General features: G+C 40.9%; 2 protein-coding genes across 3 annotated transcripts in view; one reads left to right on the forward strand and one right to left on the reverse strand.

Moving 5' to 3' along the window:
* Positions 1-19584, reverse strand: part of MCM9 (minichromosome maintenance 9 homologous recombination repair factor) — a 49668-nt gene that overhangs the window by 18288 nt on the left and 11796 nt on the right. Inside the window, exon 8 of one of the 2 annotated variants that reach the window (XM_079298831.1) lies at positions 13722-19084. The exons of the other annotated variant lie outside the window; for it this stretch is intronic. Coding sequence (XP_079154957.1) covers positions 18990-19084 — 95 coding nt within the window. The 3' untranslated portion in view covers positions 13722-18989. Of the gene's footprint in view, positions 1-13721; positions 19085-19584 lie in introns of those variants that run through there. 2 annotated transcript variants of the gene reach the window in all.
* On the forward strand, positions 139-11080 carry ASF1A (anti-silencing function 1A histone chaperone). The gene is made up of 4 exons (XM_079298836.1): positions 139-578; positions 4024-4139; positions 8560-8736; positions 10578-11080. Exons 1-4 carry the CDS (start codon positions 470-472, stop codon positions 10788-10790), a joined length of 615 nt encoding a protein of 204 aa, XP_079154962.1. The 5' UTR covers positions 139-469; the 3' UTR covers positions 10791-11080.

Raw genomic sequence — 19584 nt, forward strand, 5'->3', positions numbered from 1 at the left:
CTGAAGCTCGCCTGGCTCATCTCCCGCCCCGCCCCGGCCCCGCCCCCTCGCGCGCTGGCCGTTGCCGGCGGCCGTTGCCGGCGCGCGCCGGGCGGGGGCGCTGCGGCGGGGGCGGCGCGGGGCGGGCGCGCGCGGAGGCCGCTCTGGCCGGCGCTCGGTGCCCGCCGTGCCCGCGGAGGGAGGGCCCTCGCCCGGCGAGCGGCCAATCCGGGCGGGCGCTGGCGGCGAGCAGGGGCAGAATGGGCTGTAGTTGAGCGAAATAGGGAAAGCGGCGAACAGTGTGGAGCGTTCCCGGTGTAAATAAAAGGGGGGGGGCGAGAAAAAAAAAAAAAAGTTTGTGGAAGTCGCCGCCCTGCAGCCTCGCTCGGGCAGCGGCGCGGGGGCTTGTGCGGCGCGGGAGCCCGGCACGGAGGACTTTAGTGCGCGGCGTTAACACGCTCTGCCTATTGTTTGTGTTTTTTTCCAAAATATGGCAAAGGTTCAGGTGAACAATGTAGTGGTGTTGGATAATCCTTCTCCTTTCTACAATCCTTTCCAGTTCGAAATCACATTCGAGTGCATAGAGGACCTGTCTGAAGGTGAGTAGAATTTTTCTCCCCGATACGGATTTTGCAACCCCGGGCTCTGAGCTCGGGGCATTTAAGGCTTAAACTTTGCACAGGCCTGCGCCTACAATTTAACAGTCTCTGGAGCTCGGCCGCATCGCCGTGCCGAGCCGGGGGGATGTGCCGGCCGGGCCAGGGGATGTGCCGCTCCCGCCGAGCCCGGCGCCGGGGAAAGTTGGCGGCGTCCGCCCGCTCTGGGCGCCGAGCCGGGCCCGCCGCCTCTCCCCGCCATCGGCGAGGCGGCGAGCTGCCGCAAGTTGCGAGGAACTTGTTAGAGTGGAGGTAGCCATGTTGCCAGCTTTGTGTGTGCGTGGGGGGAGCGAGCGGGAGAGAGGAGGGTTGAACCGGGCTCGGCGGCCGCGCATCCCCGCGGGCACACGGGATGCTGCGCCTTTGGCCCCGGCGGTAGTCGGACCGCGGAAAACGCTCCGCGGGGATGCGTTTCGCTGGCCTCGTGCTCCATTTTTATACGGGGAAAAAAAAAAATTTAAAAATCACGGTGGGAGGCAGGGGCGGGCGGGCTGGCCGGCTGGCCCCGCATGCCGGCACCAGGCAGCCGCGGTAGGTGCGCGGGGCCGGGGGCATGGCTCGGAGGGGCGCGCTGGCTGCGGGAGCCCCCGCCGCGGGGGAGGGGGCCGCCCGCCTGCCACTATTTTTGGAAGTCACTCGAAAGTTACCGGGAGCCGCCGGCGGGTGGGGGGCGGCCCCGGCCTTGCCGCCCCACGGGGACCCCCGTCCTGAACCGGGGCCGCGCTCCCGCCTTCCCCCCGAGTCGGGCGGGCCGCGAGCCGCCCTCGCCCCGGCCGCGCTCCGCAGCGCCGCCCCCCGGCCGGCGCGGGACGCGCCCCGAGAGGCCGCGCGTCGCCCCGCGGGCGGGAGTTTCGAACGGCTCGGGGCGAGGGAGGGAATGCCGGCGGGCGGGAGCGCGGCTGCCGCCCCGGGAGCAGGAGCTGCCAGTGAGCAGAGAGGACGCTGCCCGGCCGGCACTCGGCGGAGCCCAGCGCCGCCTGCTCGCCAGAGAGCCCGGCGGAGGGACGAAGGCAGGGCTGGGGAGAAGGGCAGTTGAGTGCTGTCCTGTCTGCTATCGCTGCGGCTTAACTCGCCTCACCCCGCCTGCCTCTGCAGCAGCGCGTACTCGTGCGTGCCGGCGGGATGGTGACAGCGCGGGGAGGGAGGGACGGCCGCCGTGGCGGGAACTTCAGAGGAAGTCTCGCTGAGCCACGGCTTCCTCCAGGCCTCCGCCGCCCTCTCCTGCCTTGGTGCCACGCACCCGCTCACTAGCTGGAGCTGTGCTCCGTGCCCATCGCCACACTGCTGGCTGCATCCCTCCGGTCAGCCTGGCCCCAGGGTCCGAGGCGCAGCGTCGGACCCCCTCCGTGGCAGCTGCTGTGGCAGGGGGGCAGCGCCCGTCACAGGCCGCCGTGCAAGATGTTAGGCTTTTCCTTCCACCTGTGCACAGCTGTGTGGGATGTGCTCCTCACACTCAGGATTTATGTTAAGCTTAGTCCTGGACACGACTGGACAGTCATGATGAGAAGAATTCTAGATGGTCTGGTGCAGAATTCTCAGTTCCTTTCCCCCACCAACATGAAAGTTAGACTATAGGATAAGTTAGGGATGAATGTTTTTATCTTTCCCATTTTAAAATAAGATTAAACAATTACTTTTAATGAAAAGTAATTTCTTTAGCTTTCCTGTGTTACTAGGTCTGTTTACTGTGCTGTTTTCAGTCTGTTCTCTGCAACGCTGATCCTAAAATTAAATCAATGAACTCGAGCCCTCTCCTTCCTAAAGCTGTTGTTCTGTATCAAGATACTTACATAACATTTAAACTTTATTTTTTTTTAACATCTAGTTTTAGTACTAAATACTATGAGTTGTGTAGAATAAGTTTTATGCTGTTCTCCTAGAATAATGGCACAGGATGGTGTGATAGCACCATAAATTTAAGAAATTTAGCCTAAAAGTCCTCACTTCTTGTAAGTACTAATTTGTCCTCAGATGCAGACAAGAAAGTTTTTTAATTATCCTGGATGAGTACCCTGCAATACTGGCAACAGCTAGTATTTCACATTTAAAAGGTAAATAAAATCTCTGATAGAGTACCTGGGAAATTGCTGTAGAGAAGTAAAGAAGAGAAGTAAAATCTCTTCCCAAGCTCTGTTTATTATGATAGTTAAGCCCGCAAAACCTGCATTGATGATAAACAAAATAAGCAAGAAGAATTCACTGATAAGGAAAAAGAGTTGCAGTCTCAAAGCAGTCAAGTTCTGTTCAAGTGCTATTTTTGTTTTTTCTATGCTTAAATTGCATTCCTGTATCCAGAAACCCTGAGGCAGACCTTTGGATTTTGCCGAGTGTACTAATCAAGTTAATGCAATAGCTTACAGGTTTGTGCTTTTACAAAGGCAATCAAAGAATTGTTCACAAGGGGGGGAAAAAAAAGAAATATACCATCTAAGTTTTTAAGTTACAGTTCTGAAGCAACATTTTAATTAGGAAGTCAGTTATGGTTTTTTGTAATGGTGGTCTCTTTTTTTTAATTTTTTTTTTTTTTTTTTTACCCCTCTTGTTTTAATAACCTTAAAATCTGTCTTGCAAGATTAGTTTCGTTTGTGTGAATAATACTGTTTTTGAATCAAAAAGGGAAGGTGAAAAGCTGACCCAGGAAGAGCTAATGTGGGCTAATACGCAGTTTCAACTTGAAAACATCTGTGGGGGAGAGGCTGAGATAGAAAAACTGAATTGTACTAAATGTTGGGGTTTAGTGCATGGCTTTAAGAAGCAAAATGCTACACTTTTTTTTTTTTTTTTTGCCTATAATTCCATTTCAGGATGTAGATAAGATCCAAGCCATCACTGTCTTTAAGAATATGGCCTAGTCATGCTGTCACAATTTTATGTATTTCCCTGAGTAACACAGCTGATACATGAAGGAATGGCAGCATACAGTTAGTGTGCTTGAAGTTTACCCAGTGGGTTTCTCACTCAATTAACTACTTTCCATGATCTGTATAATTTAAGATGTGAGGTGTGTATGAGAAAGGAGGGAATTTTGGTTTTGGGAGGTTAGTTGGCATTCAAGGATGTAATGATTTATAGGCATCATTCCTCTGCTGCTGCCATTCTGACAGACTGAGAAGATGCCCAACACAGGTCCCAGTTAGTAAAAGAGCCCTGTTTTCTGTATAAATTTGAAAATTAACCTTAGAGGTGGTCCAACTGTCTAGAGAGAAAGTGTGATGATCTGGTTCATGAGGACAGGTTCAGGCATCAGTAAATTTCTCTGACGAAGACAAGTTATTTTAGGCTTGTTGCAAAAAAAGTAATTTTAAGCTATGCAAATGATGGGCAAGAGTGGAAGACTTTTAACTGTCATGATAAATAATGTTTGGTTTTCTTTTTTTTCTTAATGTAGATTTGGAATGGAAAATAATTTATGTGGGTTCAGCTGAAAGTGAAGAGTATGATCAGGTGTTAGACTCTGTTCTAGTTGGACCTGTTCCAGCAGGCAGACACATGTTTGTATTTCAGGTAAGTTTGATTTAACTGTTTCCAAAATAGTTGTGCTAATTTGTTTAGGGGTAACTGTATCAAACTAAGAGGCACTTGAAAAATAATGGTAAAAAATACTGCAGTGAGTTCCTCAGGTATGTTATACCTTCCTTTAAAGTCTGTTCTTGAGCTTGTACTACTTTCACATGATATTTCTTGTTTATATTTTTTATTTGTGGTATCAATAATAACTGATAAAAGCACATTTCCCATAGCTACTGGTAATTTTAACCCATCTGGTTCATAATCAGCAGTGCTAGTTGCCTGGTTCACACCAGCACCATCAGGCTTTTGCCACTGCCAGAGTTTCAGACAATCAAGAGCACTAGGTTAGTGTAAACAACACCTTCAGAGGATCAGGCCAACAAGCTATTTGTAAACCTCAGCTAGAACAATCAAGAAGTTTGTTTCTATTTGGCAGAACACATGTTCAGCTGTGATGTTTGGCTAAGCATGCTGTATCATAACACAATACAGTGATTTCTAAAATAAAGATAGAAATTCACTGGTAAAGGGGAGATATTTAGGACGAGAGTGTGTAGATCAAGACCATGCAAAAAAAGTCTAGGCAATGTAAGAGTCCTATAAAATACTGCTGTTGAAGCCAAAAGTTAATAAGGAATAATGAAGGAAAAGTAAACAGGGAAAGAGCAACACTAAGATGGCTTACTGGCCTAGTATTGTTTCCATTTTAACTCAGTGAGAGGCAGGGGGAAAACCTGAAGTGGACTTCCCTGAATTATTACAGAAGCTTTCTTTTATTTGGGATAACTTCCTTTGTGTTGGTGAGTTTTTTTTGTTAATTTTTTATTCAAAATTATAATTTTTGTTAAAACTAGCACATTCATCTCTATGAAATACTAGAATTTTTGTTGTAAACTGACAGTAAAATCCATTGGATGAAAAATCAGATAGCAACTGAGTATGTCTTATTGTATAAAAACCCTGCTATTTTCCCCAAATACTATAAATTCACTTAACTAATGGCAAACACATGCTGAAGTATGAGCACTAGAAAACCCCAAAGTGCTGATGAATACTCTCCCTTATTTCTCATGGTTACTGTAACTGGTTTAAAATAATATCAGCATTTGCTCAGCATCTCGATCAGTCCTGTAAGTTCCAGGAAGGGTAGTTTATTTGGCATTTTGGGGGTGTTTGTTTATTCCAGGCCTTTTTGTTTCATTTTTTTACTTGCAGGACTGGCTTAAGGAATAGGTTTAGACTGGAGGTTGCAGCATTTATCAACCACATACATGCAAATCAGTGTTGAAATGTATCTGTTTGGTTTTGGAGCCAGGCCTAATTTTTCTGCACTACAAATAAAACAAATGTGTAACAAATGCATCATTTATTAACAGTTTTTCCATTATCAAGCCATTATAGCTTATGGCATTAATTGGTCAGAAATGGGTGATGCTTTATTGCTCTCTGAGGGGCTACCTTGTGTTTGTATGTTGGAAAATCAGCTGGCATGTACATTTCTAATTTAAAAAATGCACTATTAATCAAAGGTCTGAACATTCCTTGCTGATGGTGAAGGGAAAGAACAAGAAGCAGGTGCCTAAAAAAGGCATGTTTTAGCTGTATGATTGGGCAGGTTTCAAATTAAATTTACTCATCTTGCAGTTTCTGTGGAATGGACTCAGCAATTGTATCCTGGTTATAAATGACATTACAGCTAAAATAGGAGGAGATGGGTAAAGGTTTTGCTTAGATTGGAGTAGGTCCTGTAAGAGATTTTTCCTGTTAAAATATATCCTTTTTATTTCTTATGGAAGTATAGTAGGGTCTGAGTTTATTATACTTCCAAGGCTCTGGATTTCAGGTGAGGGTAGGACTAAGCTCATGTGTACACAGGAGGCACCAAAGCCTGAAGTGCTGCAATGCACTTTGCTGATGACTGAAGCAGCCTGGGACACAGAAAAAACAAGCAAGGGAAGGCAAGAATGGGGCAAAGCACAGAACTGCAGGAGGCATGTGTTACCAAGAAAAGAGATTGTTTGTGGGGAATAGCATAAGGAAGGGACCTTTGCAGAGGAGTATAAAACTTTCAGATACTCTGCTGTAGATTTTTCTAGATGGGAAAATGGCTGAAATAGCAACTAAAATGGAGTACCACACAGATTACCAAGGGTGATAAAAATACCTTAGATGAAAAAAATTTGTGGATCAGGTTGGGAATTCAGCCCTACAGAAATATGGACAATTATTGTGCTTTTCACACTTACCAAAGCAGCTTTTTGTTTTAAAACCCCAAAATATATTACCTTTAAAAGGATTTCAATAGTAAAGGTGCACAGCTTGGCCTATTTGTTTCTAAATGCCAAGATATATGTAGTGAAACCTGATTCCTTCTCGATTCTCTTGGGAATATGTAATAAAATCACAGAAGCTTCTTTTTGAGCTTATAAGCACATAAATAATTTACTGTCCTTAAGTGGGCATATAACCTTTGCTATGTACTCTGCAGCAATAGCTATGTGAATAAATATCATGTGGAAAAGCAAGATAATTCAAGGCAGCATACACATGGGCTGATTTCTTTAAATTCTTAAGTAACTTATAGCATAAGAATAGCATATTAAGACAGTGATTTTTATGCAAAAATTAATCTACTGCCTCTGCCCACCAAAATATCTGTTTGCAGATAATCTGCTTATTTATCATTTGGTCATACCAAGCTCTTCTTTTTTTCTTTTACCTGTATATGATCTTTGGTTCCTGATAAGAGGTTTGACAAAAACAGGAAGTTGAAAATTTGAGAACTGTTTTTAAACAGTCTTCAGTGTCTTTTTCATTCAGCAAAACAATGTTTGAGAGATAAGTAGGATTAGAACAGAGTATTTCCTTGGGTTCAGAACTGTGTCATAGGATATTAGAAGACAGAAAATGGCAGTGGGAAGCTGGAAAACTAAGATCCTACATTAAAATGTGAGTTGAGTTTAATGGGGAGTTAAATGAAACATGGTCCTTCTGTTGCCCATTACTGTGGAATTTAAAGTAATCACATAATTCTGAGCACTGTTTGAACAAAATTACTGAATTAAAGTAATGATTTAATCTGTATTGGCAGTTCTTGTGATTTCCTCAAGCTTCTGCATTTTTTCTGCTCCTTGGCCATCTTTTCTATTCCCCTATGCTCGTTGTAAAGCCATTCAGTCATTTTCTATTTCCTTCAGTGCTGAGTTCTACCTGATTCCCTGGTTTCTTCTTCTCCCTCTGGTGTATTTCTACCTGAGAGGTCTGACTCATCTCATTCTTCCTGCAAAGTACCTACAGCTTCTCACAAAAAACTAGACTACTTTGAAAGCTTAGAATTGAAGTGGCAAAGAGTAGATGCCAATGCTGCATGAGCAGCAGCTTCCAAATTTCACCATGCTGGAGCATATAAATACTACAGAAAAGTAGGAATGAGAGGGACAACAGGAATTAATTCCATTCATCCTCTGTCATTATGTAAGGTTTGTTACACCCCAATCATCTGAACACACGTTACTAATACCAACTTGTTCTCACAACATGGGTGTGTGTTGTTGACTTCAGATCTTCATGTGGAATTCTAAATATGAAGCTGTTTTACTATGCCTGGATTGCTGTTACTTTAAATCCTGCAGCAGAATCAGGCATCACATTTTATCAACAGATGTAGCAGTTAGGAGGCATTTTAAGGGACTGATATGAGCCACATTTTATGAGGCAAATTTTATTGATAAGTAACTGCAGAGCCATGGTAAGTAAGGACATTGAGGAAGATTGTGTCATTTGCTTATTAATTAGGTTTGCATATTGGCTGAACATGTTCAATTGTCTTGGAGAGATGATGCATTGAACTGCATAAATGTTAACAAACATAGGTGTTAGGAATGAAGCCAGAGAAAAAGTACTTTATTGCCTTTCCTAGAAATCTGTGGAACAGCTCAAACCTTACAGTAGCCCATCCCTTTTCTTGTTGAAGTATAATTTGCTCTTTGTATAGAGCACACAATACAGGCCAGCTCAACCTTGAGGAGAGTGTATTAGAAAATAATCTTGCTCTACTAAATTACCAAGATGGGCTGGAGAATGGAGAACCGTGGCACTTGAGAACTGGAGTGATGTTGGAACCCCTGTCTGAACAATGGTTCAGCTGATCATATATTTAAAAAGAGTTTGGGATCATGCCAGGCCAATTGCCCATGAGAAATGTCAGCAAACAATTTTACTGTATTCCAATTCTGTCGTTAGAGGATGGTGTTCTAAATCTGGGGTTGATGTTGTGAAAGCAATATATTTTCTGGTTAACTTGAACAATTCTAAATATAGTCACTACTCAGCTGCTGAAACACACTACTTGAGATTCCCCTGCTAGGTAGGCATGTGCTATCAATTTTAATTTATCTTTCCCTTTCACATTTAGGCTGATGCACCTAACCCAGGGCTTATTCCAGATGCAGATGCAGTAGGTGTAACAGTTGTGCTAATTACATGCACTTACCGAGGTCAAGAATTTATTAGAGTCGGCTACTATGTAAACAATGAATATACTGAAACAGAACTGAGAGAGAATCCACCAGTAAAGCCAGATTTTTCTAAGGTAAGGCATGTTTTATTTTAGTCATGTATCAGAGGTATGTTTATAGAAAGAGGGTTTTTAAGAAACAAACCCAAACCTCAAGTGATTTCATAAAGTGCATGGAATGAGGCATCAAATAATGGAAAATACCTGAGGGGTCTAACTACAAGAGCCATGTAGTTGTCATAAATTTAGGTGATACTGAGAAACCATCAAAGATTTCCATCATCTTGAAGACTTGGCTGTACTTTCACACTAACTGTGAAATAAACCATTGGATTTATTTCCACCTGCACCACTGTTTACAAAGTGTTCCTCAGAAAAAGAGAGTAATGTTTTTTCTAGGCCCATCAAGCAGGAACATGCATTTACTACAGTTGTTACTCTAGTGTTAGAGCTACAGTTTCTGCAAAACTTTAACAAACAAAGAGGAACAAACTAAGTGTAAAATGAGAGAACATGGATAGCCTGGTTGGATGATTATATGATAAATGTCTAATTTGACAAAGGAAGTATACAGATACATATAAATACATATGTACAGATAAAGTTATAAAAAGATATCCTTCATGTTAACAGTTAAACCAGGACTAGAATTAAAAGATGAAGTGAAATAGTATGTTTTTTTATGCTTCATTTTCAGTGATCAGATTCTAAGTATGTTGTGAAAATTACAGTAAAGTTAGAGGTTTCTTAAGCTTTGAGCATGTTCCTATCTTTTTCTTTGATTTAAAACATCACTTATTTGTTGTGTTGGTTGTCAATGCCAAAATGATGGCTCCCTTTAAGCACTTGAATTTAGAATGCTTAGAACTACTTGTGTTCACTTTCTGTTTATACAAAAAGCTAGCTGTGCTGCTATGGAAGAGAACAGCAAAAGCTATCATATTTATATACAGAGCCCTTAATGTGATTTGAGGACAAAAAAGGTTATTAAAGTGATTGATTTAATTATTTGGTAATAAGTTCTACTAGGTTCTAAAAAATAAATGGTCTTTTTAGTTTGCATAAAGGATAAAGAAATACATAATGAGACTACACCTTCTTGGAGAATAAAAATGACAAAGCAAACCTTTGCTGTGATCAGTCTTAACTGTTATAGTGAATGTCTACTGGTGCTAAGTTGCCATCTTCTGGGTAATTATATACAATCTTTCACCCCTTTTCAAAAGAAAATCAGCTTTTTTTTTTGTTTTTTTGTTTTTTTTGCTACATACATAAACAAATGCAAGATGTTTTCAAAGGAAAATGAAGGCCAGCCATGAGATAGATGACTAGTGTACACTGCCACAGTGTTAGTATCTTCCAAATATAAATTTGTTTAATTTTAAAATTTTGTTTAGTTTTAATTTTAAAACTTTAGTAGATAGATCCTCTTGGTGCAATCAATATAAAGTTTGGTAGCCTAAGGATAAGATAATGAAGATGAGAAGTTGATGGAATTGATGGGTATTGCAAATTAACATAAAGTTGATGATGCAAAATTTGCTGAAATACTGTGGCTTGCAAAATCCTTGTACGGGTAGAAGTTATTTGCTTTACTAAAAGCTGGATAAAATAATAAACACTTGCACTTCACTTGTGGATCTCTTTCACAGCCTTGCCTTGTGGAACAGTTAAAATACTTTCTTGAGAAAGTGGTTGTTTTGTTGAGTAGAATATTAGGGAAAATTAATAAGTGGTGTACTGTAAGCATATTTCTGATCCATAGGTAATAGCTATAGATGCACATAGATGTGAATGCCCTTTTTAAACAACTTGTTTTATGCAAACACAGAAAAACTAAAAGGAAAAAATCTGTATGCATATGAACCCAGTTTGACATGTACACATTACAATCCATGTATTTTCTTCTTTCCTAGCTTCAAAGGAATATTTTGGCATCTAATCCCAGAGTCACAAGATTCCACATTAACTGGGAGGACAACACTGAAAAACTGGAAGATGCAGAGAGCAGTAACCCAAATCTACAGTCCTTGCTTTCCACAGATGCATTACCATCAGCATCAAAGGGGTGGTCAACATCAGAAAATTCACTAAATGTTATGTTAGAATCTCATATGGACTGCATGTGACTAACCACCATCCTTTTGGTACTGTATATGTGTTAAACTGTAAAAACTACCAGAACTATTTCCCTCAAATTCCATAAGTACATAGTTGAAACAATGTGAAGAACTTGTTTTAAAACATCCTGTAGAAAGTTTATAAAAAAAAAGCAAAAAAAAAAAAAACCCAACAAACAAACAGTATTTGAGCAGATTGCGAAATATAAATACAACTATTTTTAAGTAATTGCCTTTTTTTTTCTAATGTGTTATTCTATGTGGTCTAAACCAAACCTGATTAAAGTGTATGTATTCTCTCCCCTCCCCCCTTACTTTGTAAGCACTATTAAAAGCTAAAAAAAGTTTAAAAGTTAAAACATTCAGGCAAAATGAAGGAATAATGCCATGTCCTCATCTCTGCTATCCAGATTGCCAAATATAAAGTGCCCTTTAATAGCACCTTAAGAACAAAACTGTCATTAGATGAAGTGCAAAGAAAGTATCTCTTAATAACAAACAAGTCCAAAAATGTCCTTTTGCTCTGAAAGCAGACAGCACAGTATAATTTTAGATGCAAGCTTCTTTTCCTTTCAAGGCACATACTTGTTACTTAAAGCCTGCAATTTGAGATTTACCATCTGCTATCTTGGATTTTAGGACTTTTTTTTAAATCTCCTCCTGCTGCTGTTTAGTCTGTGGTTTTGTTCAGGACAGTGTTTCACGTGGATTGGGGTGGGTACCTCAGGAAAGAACCCTTTTTTCAGCCCCCCTAAAGTGGTTGGAAGGATGCAAGCAATTACTAGAAAATTCTAAGCCTCAAAAGCAATGGTGTGAATATCCCAATTATACTCTTGTGCAAGATTATAATGGATCACTACTGGTTAGTATGTTTGTTTTCAGGTATGCTTTATTGTAGTCGTTTTCAGTATTAGTAAGGAGTCTAGGGTGTTGTTTTTTTGTTTTGTTTTTTTTTTTTTTCTTAAACACCTGGAATTTTAAACTTCTATTTTCTCTCTAGCCTTTAAGGCAGTCCTGGTTATCCTGTTGTGGCAGGCATGACGCATTCAGGAATACATTACTTGCCCTGAAGTACTTGCAGTGAGACAACCCTGTTACCTGAGGCACCTTGAAGATAAAAGCAACTAAGCAGTAACCTGTAAAGATTTAAGACATTATTATGACACTGAAGAATTTAGTCATTCCTTCCAATTCTCATTAGCCTTATTTGTATTTACTGTGCCTGTATGTGCATTTCAATTGTAATCTGTCATGCCAGATTACAGGAATATAGTTCTACTATTTACTAGTCACTGCCCAAATTATGATCCCTTGTAGGTTTTGGGCCTTTCAAAAAAAGGTAGATTTCATGATGATTGACAGTAGTTCTGAATGAAAATAGAATGCTTTCCATTCTCTTTCTGCATTCTCTAATGGGGATGAAGATAGTCCTTCTGTCTTTCCACATCATTGGTGAAATTGTCTGCATTTCAAATGTGTGGGTTTTTTTAACTGGAAAGGAATGACCTGATCTAAATGTTTTTCTTGTATAGAAACTCAGCAGTACTTATCTAGGGTAGATTAATCAACTAATGAAATCCATTAATATTTGGAGGCCTAGTTCTAATATGTGCTCTTAACAATCTCTAATTGTTTAAAGTGATAACCAGAAATCTAAAATTATTAACACATCAGTATGATTTAACACAAAGAACTGGTTCCTTGAACTAGCAGTTACTTCACTTGAGGGCTGAAATTCTGTGAACTTTATCTGATTTTCAATTATATTGCAACTTTCAGGTCTGCAGCAACATTTTGAGATTTTTCATGCACTTTATGTTCTATTTATAAGTCTATTTAAAATATCTCATAAATGTAAGCATGTAAATAACGTAGTTCTCCACTGAAGGAGGGACAGGCTTGTGAAGCCTACCTTGAATTAAGGCTACTGTAGTAGTATCTCAAACTCTTGCCTCTATTGAATATTCAATGAAAACATGATCCAAGTACAAGCTGTAACCAGAATCCATCCACTGGTAGCATAAAGGCTTTTTAGAAGTATATGCTACAAAGTGATGGAAGGAAACCAGTATTGCTGCTATTGCAAAACAAACAACAAAATTTAGTCAGCAAAATGTCACCCAGCAATCCAATTAATTTAGAATGGAAAAGTGAAGCTCTGTTGTCAGTCTAAAAAGTCATCTGTGCATGAGAACTTGGGTGTAATAAACTTCAGGCTTGACTGTGGCAGGATGCTGCAGTAGAGTTTGGCACCACCTTACCTAGTACACTCATGTGGCCTGGGATAGAGCTGACCCCACCACTAGCAGGGAGAAGAATGCTGTGCTTGGTGAAAATTGGAGATGAACAACTCTACCTCATGATCTTTGGTAGATAAATGGCAATTAAATGTCAAAAAAAAAAAATTCTGCTTTTTGAAAGGCTGGGTGCCTCAGGTCTTTGCAACTTTGTCCAAATCCCTGCCTTCTGAGTACTGCATTTCCTGACAAAATCACATGCCAGAGATAGAATTTGAGGAACCAACTTCCAGTCCCCCAGAGACTTCAGGCAATATCACAGTAGAAACTTAGTGATATTAAAAGATAGAATGCATGTAGGGCATCTGTAAAGACTTGTCCCTGATCTCTGAATGTTTTAGAACAGCACATGATACAGCCAACCAGTGCTGACATCACATTACAGTTCCAAGGTTGAAGATGTATTCACCTTGCCACAAACCTTTACTTGCAGAGACCACCAAGATGTAAAGGAATGCTACAGATTCTGCTGACAGGACTGGTGATGTATCTCACTGTGTTTTCATCTCAGACAGGCAGACCATTAGAAGACTGTCAGAATGCATATCAGAGGTTATTCATGTACAAAGTAGTAAGCAGACAAGGTAACATGGATGAAAAATGTGTGCAGTTTCTATGCCTTGCTTGAAAAAAAGTTGTCACTGTTTTATTCAGGTATCACCTTAAATCTAAATTACTATGAAATTTGAAGGAGGGAAAATGGTTCTAGCTCCATCAAAATGGAGACTAGTGAAATTTAATCTTTCCAGTAGATTTACTCAAAAAGGCTCCACTGAAAAAGCCAACCCTTACTACCAATCTTCAACAATGAAGCAACTAGAAACTTCACCAGAATAATCTCAGTAACTTAGTTTATGGTTTACCAGACACTGTATTCTTGAGATGGGAGTGACAAAGTCACAAAGAAATCTGGTGATCTGACAGTCCATTATTTTCTTTGGAGTGCCTCAGCTGCTGGTTTTCTGGAAGTCAGCTCAGTTTCAAAGGTAGCCATTTGCAGCTAGACTGATCATCTGACATCTAAAAATGCTGGTAGGAAGGGAAAAGGAAAGACCCCAAACGTGCAATGCATGAATACTAGCAAATCCTCATTTATCAGACAGAAAAGGGCAAAGTTAACTAAATCTTCTGACTGCTGTCTGGACAGCTGCAGATCCTTCAAATACCTGACTACTCTACTCCTTATCCACACCACAGTGGTCAGCAAGAGTACAGATTATCTCATTTTGAGAGCCACGGAAGTTTGGTCAGGAGATGATGGGTTAATTGTTGCTGTAGTTGCTATTTGGGGTGGCTCTACTAAGTGCCAGCCAGGAAGATGCAGCAAAACTGACAAATACATGTAAGGGCTGGCAGTATGTGTGGAACTCTTCTTCCTAGGCCCTCCCATCTCTGTCTCTGTTTCCAGTTATAGTTCTGCTTCTTAAAAGCTGGTTGTGTAGTGTGTGATAGGAGAGGGGCTGGAGAAATGGATGGAGGGCTTTTTCCTTGATTTCTGATTTAGGCAAAAGTGATACAAGGAAGAGCCAGCTGGAGGCACTAGGAAGACTTCCTTAAAGACAAACCCAAGACTAACATGGAACTTAGGGGGTCATTTCAGGAAGAGATGGAAGGAGGATTCACTTAAACATTTCCAGGTTAGATAATGCAGTTTTGGAGGCATGGCTGGGTAGTCACTGTCCATGGCCTGAGGGGTGTGACTGCAGACAGTCAGAGGAAGGAGGTGTGTGTGCTCTACAAGGGCTACACCAGATGCAAGAGATGACAGCTACGTGTTACCAGCACTGTTAAGAACTGGCTGAACTGAACTGGCAGAAACTTTTATGAAGTTCTTTGGTCTCCCTTCAAAACTCCTTTGGACCATGAGATAAGGCAAACCTTTCAAAATAAGGGTATCCTCCAGTTTGTCCTTTCTCACTAGGAAGATGGGGTTAGACCTACACTTACACAAACTGGAAAGAAGGAGGGGTTTCACAGTATGGTAAAGGAAATGCTGAAGACATCTGTTACCCATCCAAAAATCAACTGCTTGAAATGTCTGCCATTTCAACAGCAGCATGAAAAAGTCTGATGAAGGCTGGCCTGGAGGTGTTAGAAGTGTGTAAGACCTGAAACCTTCAACCAACATGACAAGATATTGTTCCTGCAGTACTTCCCATCCAACCTAACTATGGGCCTTCAGATATTAAGATGTTTGAAAAAAATAAAAATAAAATTTTTGAAGACAGGTATCTCTTTGTCTAAAGAATCTCTGTCATGCAGGTAGTCAAGGTAAGCTCTCTCAAGACAAAGCAAAAAATTAAGGGAACTAAAGAAGAGATGGGACATTGTTACAGATGGGGCATGTCTGACTGTTTGATCACACCTTCAAATTTCATTCCTTCAACAAGTTTAGTAAACTTCCTATAGAGCTAAGGCCTTTCCATCTTGAGGCCCAGCTGTTGAAGGAATAGTCAGTGGAGCCATGCTCTCAAGAAAGTATTTTCAGGTTACATACTGACAGAAAATACTTCATGTACAATTATAAGAATTCAGGAAAACAATCCCATGGTAGAAGTGATGATCAGAGAAAAATGGCCTAAAGGCTGCATCTGTATTAATAACTTTATCAGGGACAAGATATGAATCCATGGTGGAAAATGGTTTTCTGGCACTACTTTGGCTTATATCAACTAGAGAAGGCACAGGGACAGCTTGGGGATCTACAGAGAGCGAAGAATATCTCCAGTTTCAGAGTCTTGCATACTTCAAGATACTGACACCATGTACTCTATTTATAACCACAGCTGGATGGATCATGTCAGTGACTTTGGATTGGTTTCTAATGGATCAGAAGACAGACAGCTGTTAGCACCTGAAGCCTGCCTAGCAGGGGAAAGCTTACTATGAAAGAAGAAAAGAGGTGGTTTCCCCTTGAGTCAATTCCCTTCAATGAAAAGAAAGGAAAGCAGTAGCAAACTGCTGTTGGCATGATATGGACAGTGTTAGACATGGCAAAATACCAGCAAAAGGGCAGCACTTGCAAGGCTCTGCAGAGGGTTTGAGAAGCCAGAAGCGTGCATGTCACACAGCTCAGAAAGGCATGTTATACAGAACTGGAGAGCTGGAGAAACAGCTGATAGTCTCCCAGATTTTTAGGCAAATTGTTCTAAATACAGTTCACAAAACTCTTTAAGCAATCCATCTGCAGAGGGATGCAACACCAAACAAAATTTTCAGAAATGTGAACAGTGAAATATGCATTAATAAGCAGCAGAATGACTGTGGCCTGGATGTCTATGAGCTCCAGACCTGCCAGCAGCTGGCATGTGTTGGTTCTTGTTGCACACCACTCGATCACTGCAAATCTCAAGCTTCAGAGGTAAATGAAATATTTTCTTACAAGTGATTATCTTATCCAAATATACGTAAGTGTCACTGTGTCTCTGGGGACTGCAAAACAGTTTATTTAACTCAGTAGTAAGGTGAGAACTCCCAGAGATATCTTGTTAAGCCTCCCTAAGTCTCAATCTTTATGGAAAACTGTGTATCAATTTCTAAAAATAAAAGGTAGCTGAAGGACTCCCTGTGATTCTCAGATGAGAGACAAGTCAGGGAGAATGAACCGGGCCTGTAAAAAAACTGTAGACAGAATAAAATGGTGGGACAAATGGTTCCTCCATCTTTCACTTACAGGTTACAAAGTCCTAGAGTGGTCAAACGAATGTTTGCCATTGAGTTGTTGTGTGTGGGCTGGTCTGCCTGCCAACTGTCATTAAAGAGATGTGGGAGGAACAAACCCCAGTTCCTCATGTAAATCCTAAACTTGTAAAGAATTTGCAACAGAAAATTTCTGCTGTTTGCAAGAAAGGCAACTTAATAAAACAAGTAAGGTCAGAAACTTATTCACTGAGTGGAGGTAAAGTTGTTTTTTTCAAAACAGAGAACAAATTATCTGTCATTTGTCTGTAAGGGCTGTTTGCAGCAAAAGGGCAACTTGAGCCTGTGGGTGAGATAGAAAGATGAAGGTCTTCCAAACCTTCATCAAGAAAGCAGGGTTTCCTCCTGGGTTGTACTTTCTGAATCAGGTAAAACAGCAGACTTTGTTTAGAAAGTTCAGGGGAAGGCAGGAACTTGACTGAAAGAGCAGAAGCCCAACAGCAAATTAAGCTGCAGGAGTTAGATCAGTGTTTTCTTAAATTCTGCAAGCCAATTTCAGTCACGTCTGTATGGGTTACTTGGCTGCAGCAGGCACATGATACTGCAGGGGCACAAAGTGTCATAGTGGATCTCAGAGCATGTGATACCTGAGGTAGACCAGGAAAGAAAGAGAATTTTGGCACAAGGAGCATGGTAATGACCTAATAAACTGCCCTGGTACAAATAAATGTTTGTACAGAAAACCAAGTAAAACTCATATGATGCAGTTTGGGGTGCAGAATTCTAATTCAATGCTTGTTAAATAGCTTGTGTCCTAAAACAGCACCAGATGGGTAAAGAGCACAAGATATGTCAGTGCACACACAATCTTACTAAAGGCTGGTTAGATACTGGCAGTTTTCTCTAAAAGAGGGACACAGCTTTTAGGAGTTATTCAGGGTTTACCCAATCTCAGGTGTGTCTTTTGGCCTATGTGGACTGTAATCCCAGAACCAGCAATTAAATGCAATTCAGACTGCTTTTTATATACAGTAAGAAAGTAGTTGAAAGTGAAACTTAGAGATTTAATATTCGTACACTGGAGGGAATAATGTGCATTAGGACTGTCCCCTCATGGGAAAGCAGAAACTGGTAATTCAAAGTGTTAAGCTATGAGAAGGAAAGTAAAGCAGTTTAATAGCTCTGCAAACTAATCTGAAGTTTCTGCACAGAGAGCAAGTTGAAAAAGATCAATGGTGGGTACAGCTAAGTACAAGCAGTTTCATAAGACACTTCTTGCACAGGGAAGGCAAAAGTACAGTAATTCAATCAATATCCAAACTCCTGATATAAAAATTAATACCTTAGTCCAGCAGCTCTAGCCATGGAAAGGTTTCCAGAAATTAAACTAGGGTTAATAAGATTCCTTGCTAGGCACTCAAGTTTCACTTGTGGTAATGGTCCTGAAGATTCTAAAGTAGAAATTTGGTGCTGCTGTCAGATTTTGGAAAAAGAGACTGAGAGAGAAGTTTTTTAAAAATAAGGAACATTTAAGTGAAATATATATGATATAAAGGCCCAAAATAATCTTTTCATGAGATGAAACATCATTCCACACATCATTAGTGCACATATACCAGAGTAAGCATATTAACTGCAGTATTTGTTTTCAGGGAAATGTCTTTGAACCTAGCCATCATGGCTGAGCTGGAAATCAGATCAGGTGGAAGGTGAAGCATGGGAGGGAGACATGGTGAAGAAGGCAACAGCAACATCAGAGACTGAGAGCAACAGACATAGGAAATCCCTCCTTACAAAAATGGGCAAGTCACATTGAAATACATGGCAAAATTTCATTCCAGGTCACTGCGAGTGCCCTTGCAAATCTGAACTGTTCTCAGACTGTTCTCAGTTCTTAACAAAAAGTGGAGAAAAGATTATGCTAAACCAAATTTTTCTCTCTGGCTTCTCTCCAGACTTACTTGTTAACAGTTAGAATGAAAAGTCAGAGGCATACGTGTTTCATAACAAGTTCCCTGCACACAGGAGTGTATATACTCAACATCATGTTCCACTTCCACAGCTATAGAAGACTCAGTATATACATAGCTGTGGGGAAAATTTATCCTCTGGTTCTCCCATGTACAAATAATGCTGTTTCCCAGGCATAAAGTGATAAACAGCACTCTCTGAGAAATATTCAAGTTACACATGCTCTCTGAGACACGTGGATTTGACGCTAATTTTTTTATGATTTTGAACATACAAGTAGTATATTCATATATTAATTTGTTCAAATAAAGTCATTGGCAGAGGTAATCTGATCCTGTACATTGTCCCTGAAGAGTTTGCAAAGATGCCTGGCATTCAGAGCCAGCTGGGACATAACTAAATTTAACAAAAGGAAGAAAGAGAAAAAAAATAAGAAGGAAAAAACCCATTTGCTCTCTGAAACCATTTTAAAGCCATCTTCATAAGTACGAAATAATTCCTCAACACAGGGGTGAATTTCCAGAAAGCAAACAGAAATCAAACTGGCACCCAGACAGAACATATAAAAGAACAGAAGAGAGGAGATTATCTATTCAGGAGAAACCAAATGATGCTAGCTCATCACACAGTGTGAGCTCTGGAAAGATGTCATGTTTGTCATAGCTGAGAAATGCTAAAAATACAGGTCCAGATCACTCTCCACTAGCAAAGCATTGAGAGATTCCTCTGGATGAGGCTTATGAGGTTCCCTGCTAGAAGCTCATCACAGTCCTTCATGGATACAGACAAAGGGGCAGGACTGCAGAGAGTCAGATCAAGCCTCATATGCCTCCACAGCAGTTCTCTGCTTCAACTGTGCTCATAACAACCTGAGCACATATGTTCACACACATAGA

The sequence above is a fragment of the Erithacus rubecula genome (assembly GCF_903797595.1).
Source record: "Erithacus rubecula genome assembly, chromosome: 2".
Lineage (NCBI taxonomy): Eukaryota > Metazoa > Chordata > Aves > Passeriformes > Muscicapidae > Erithacus > Erithacus rubecula.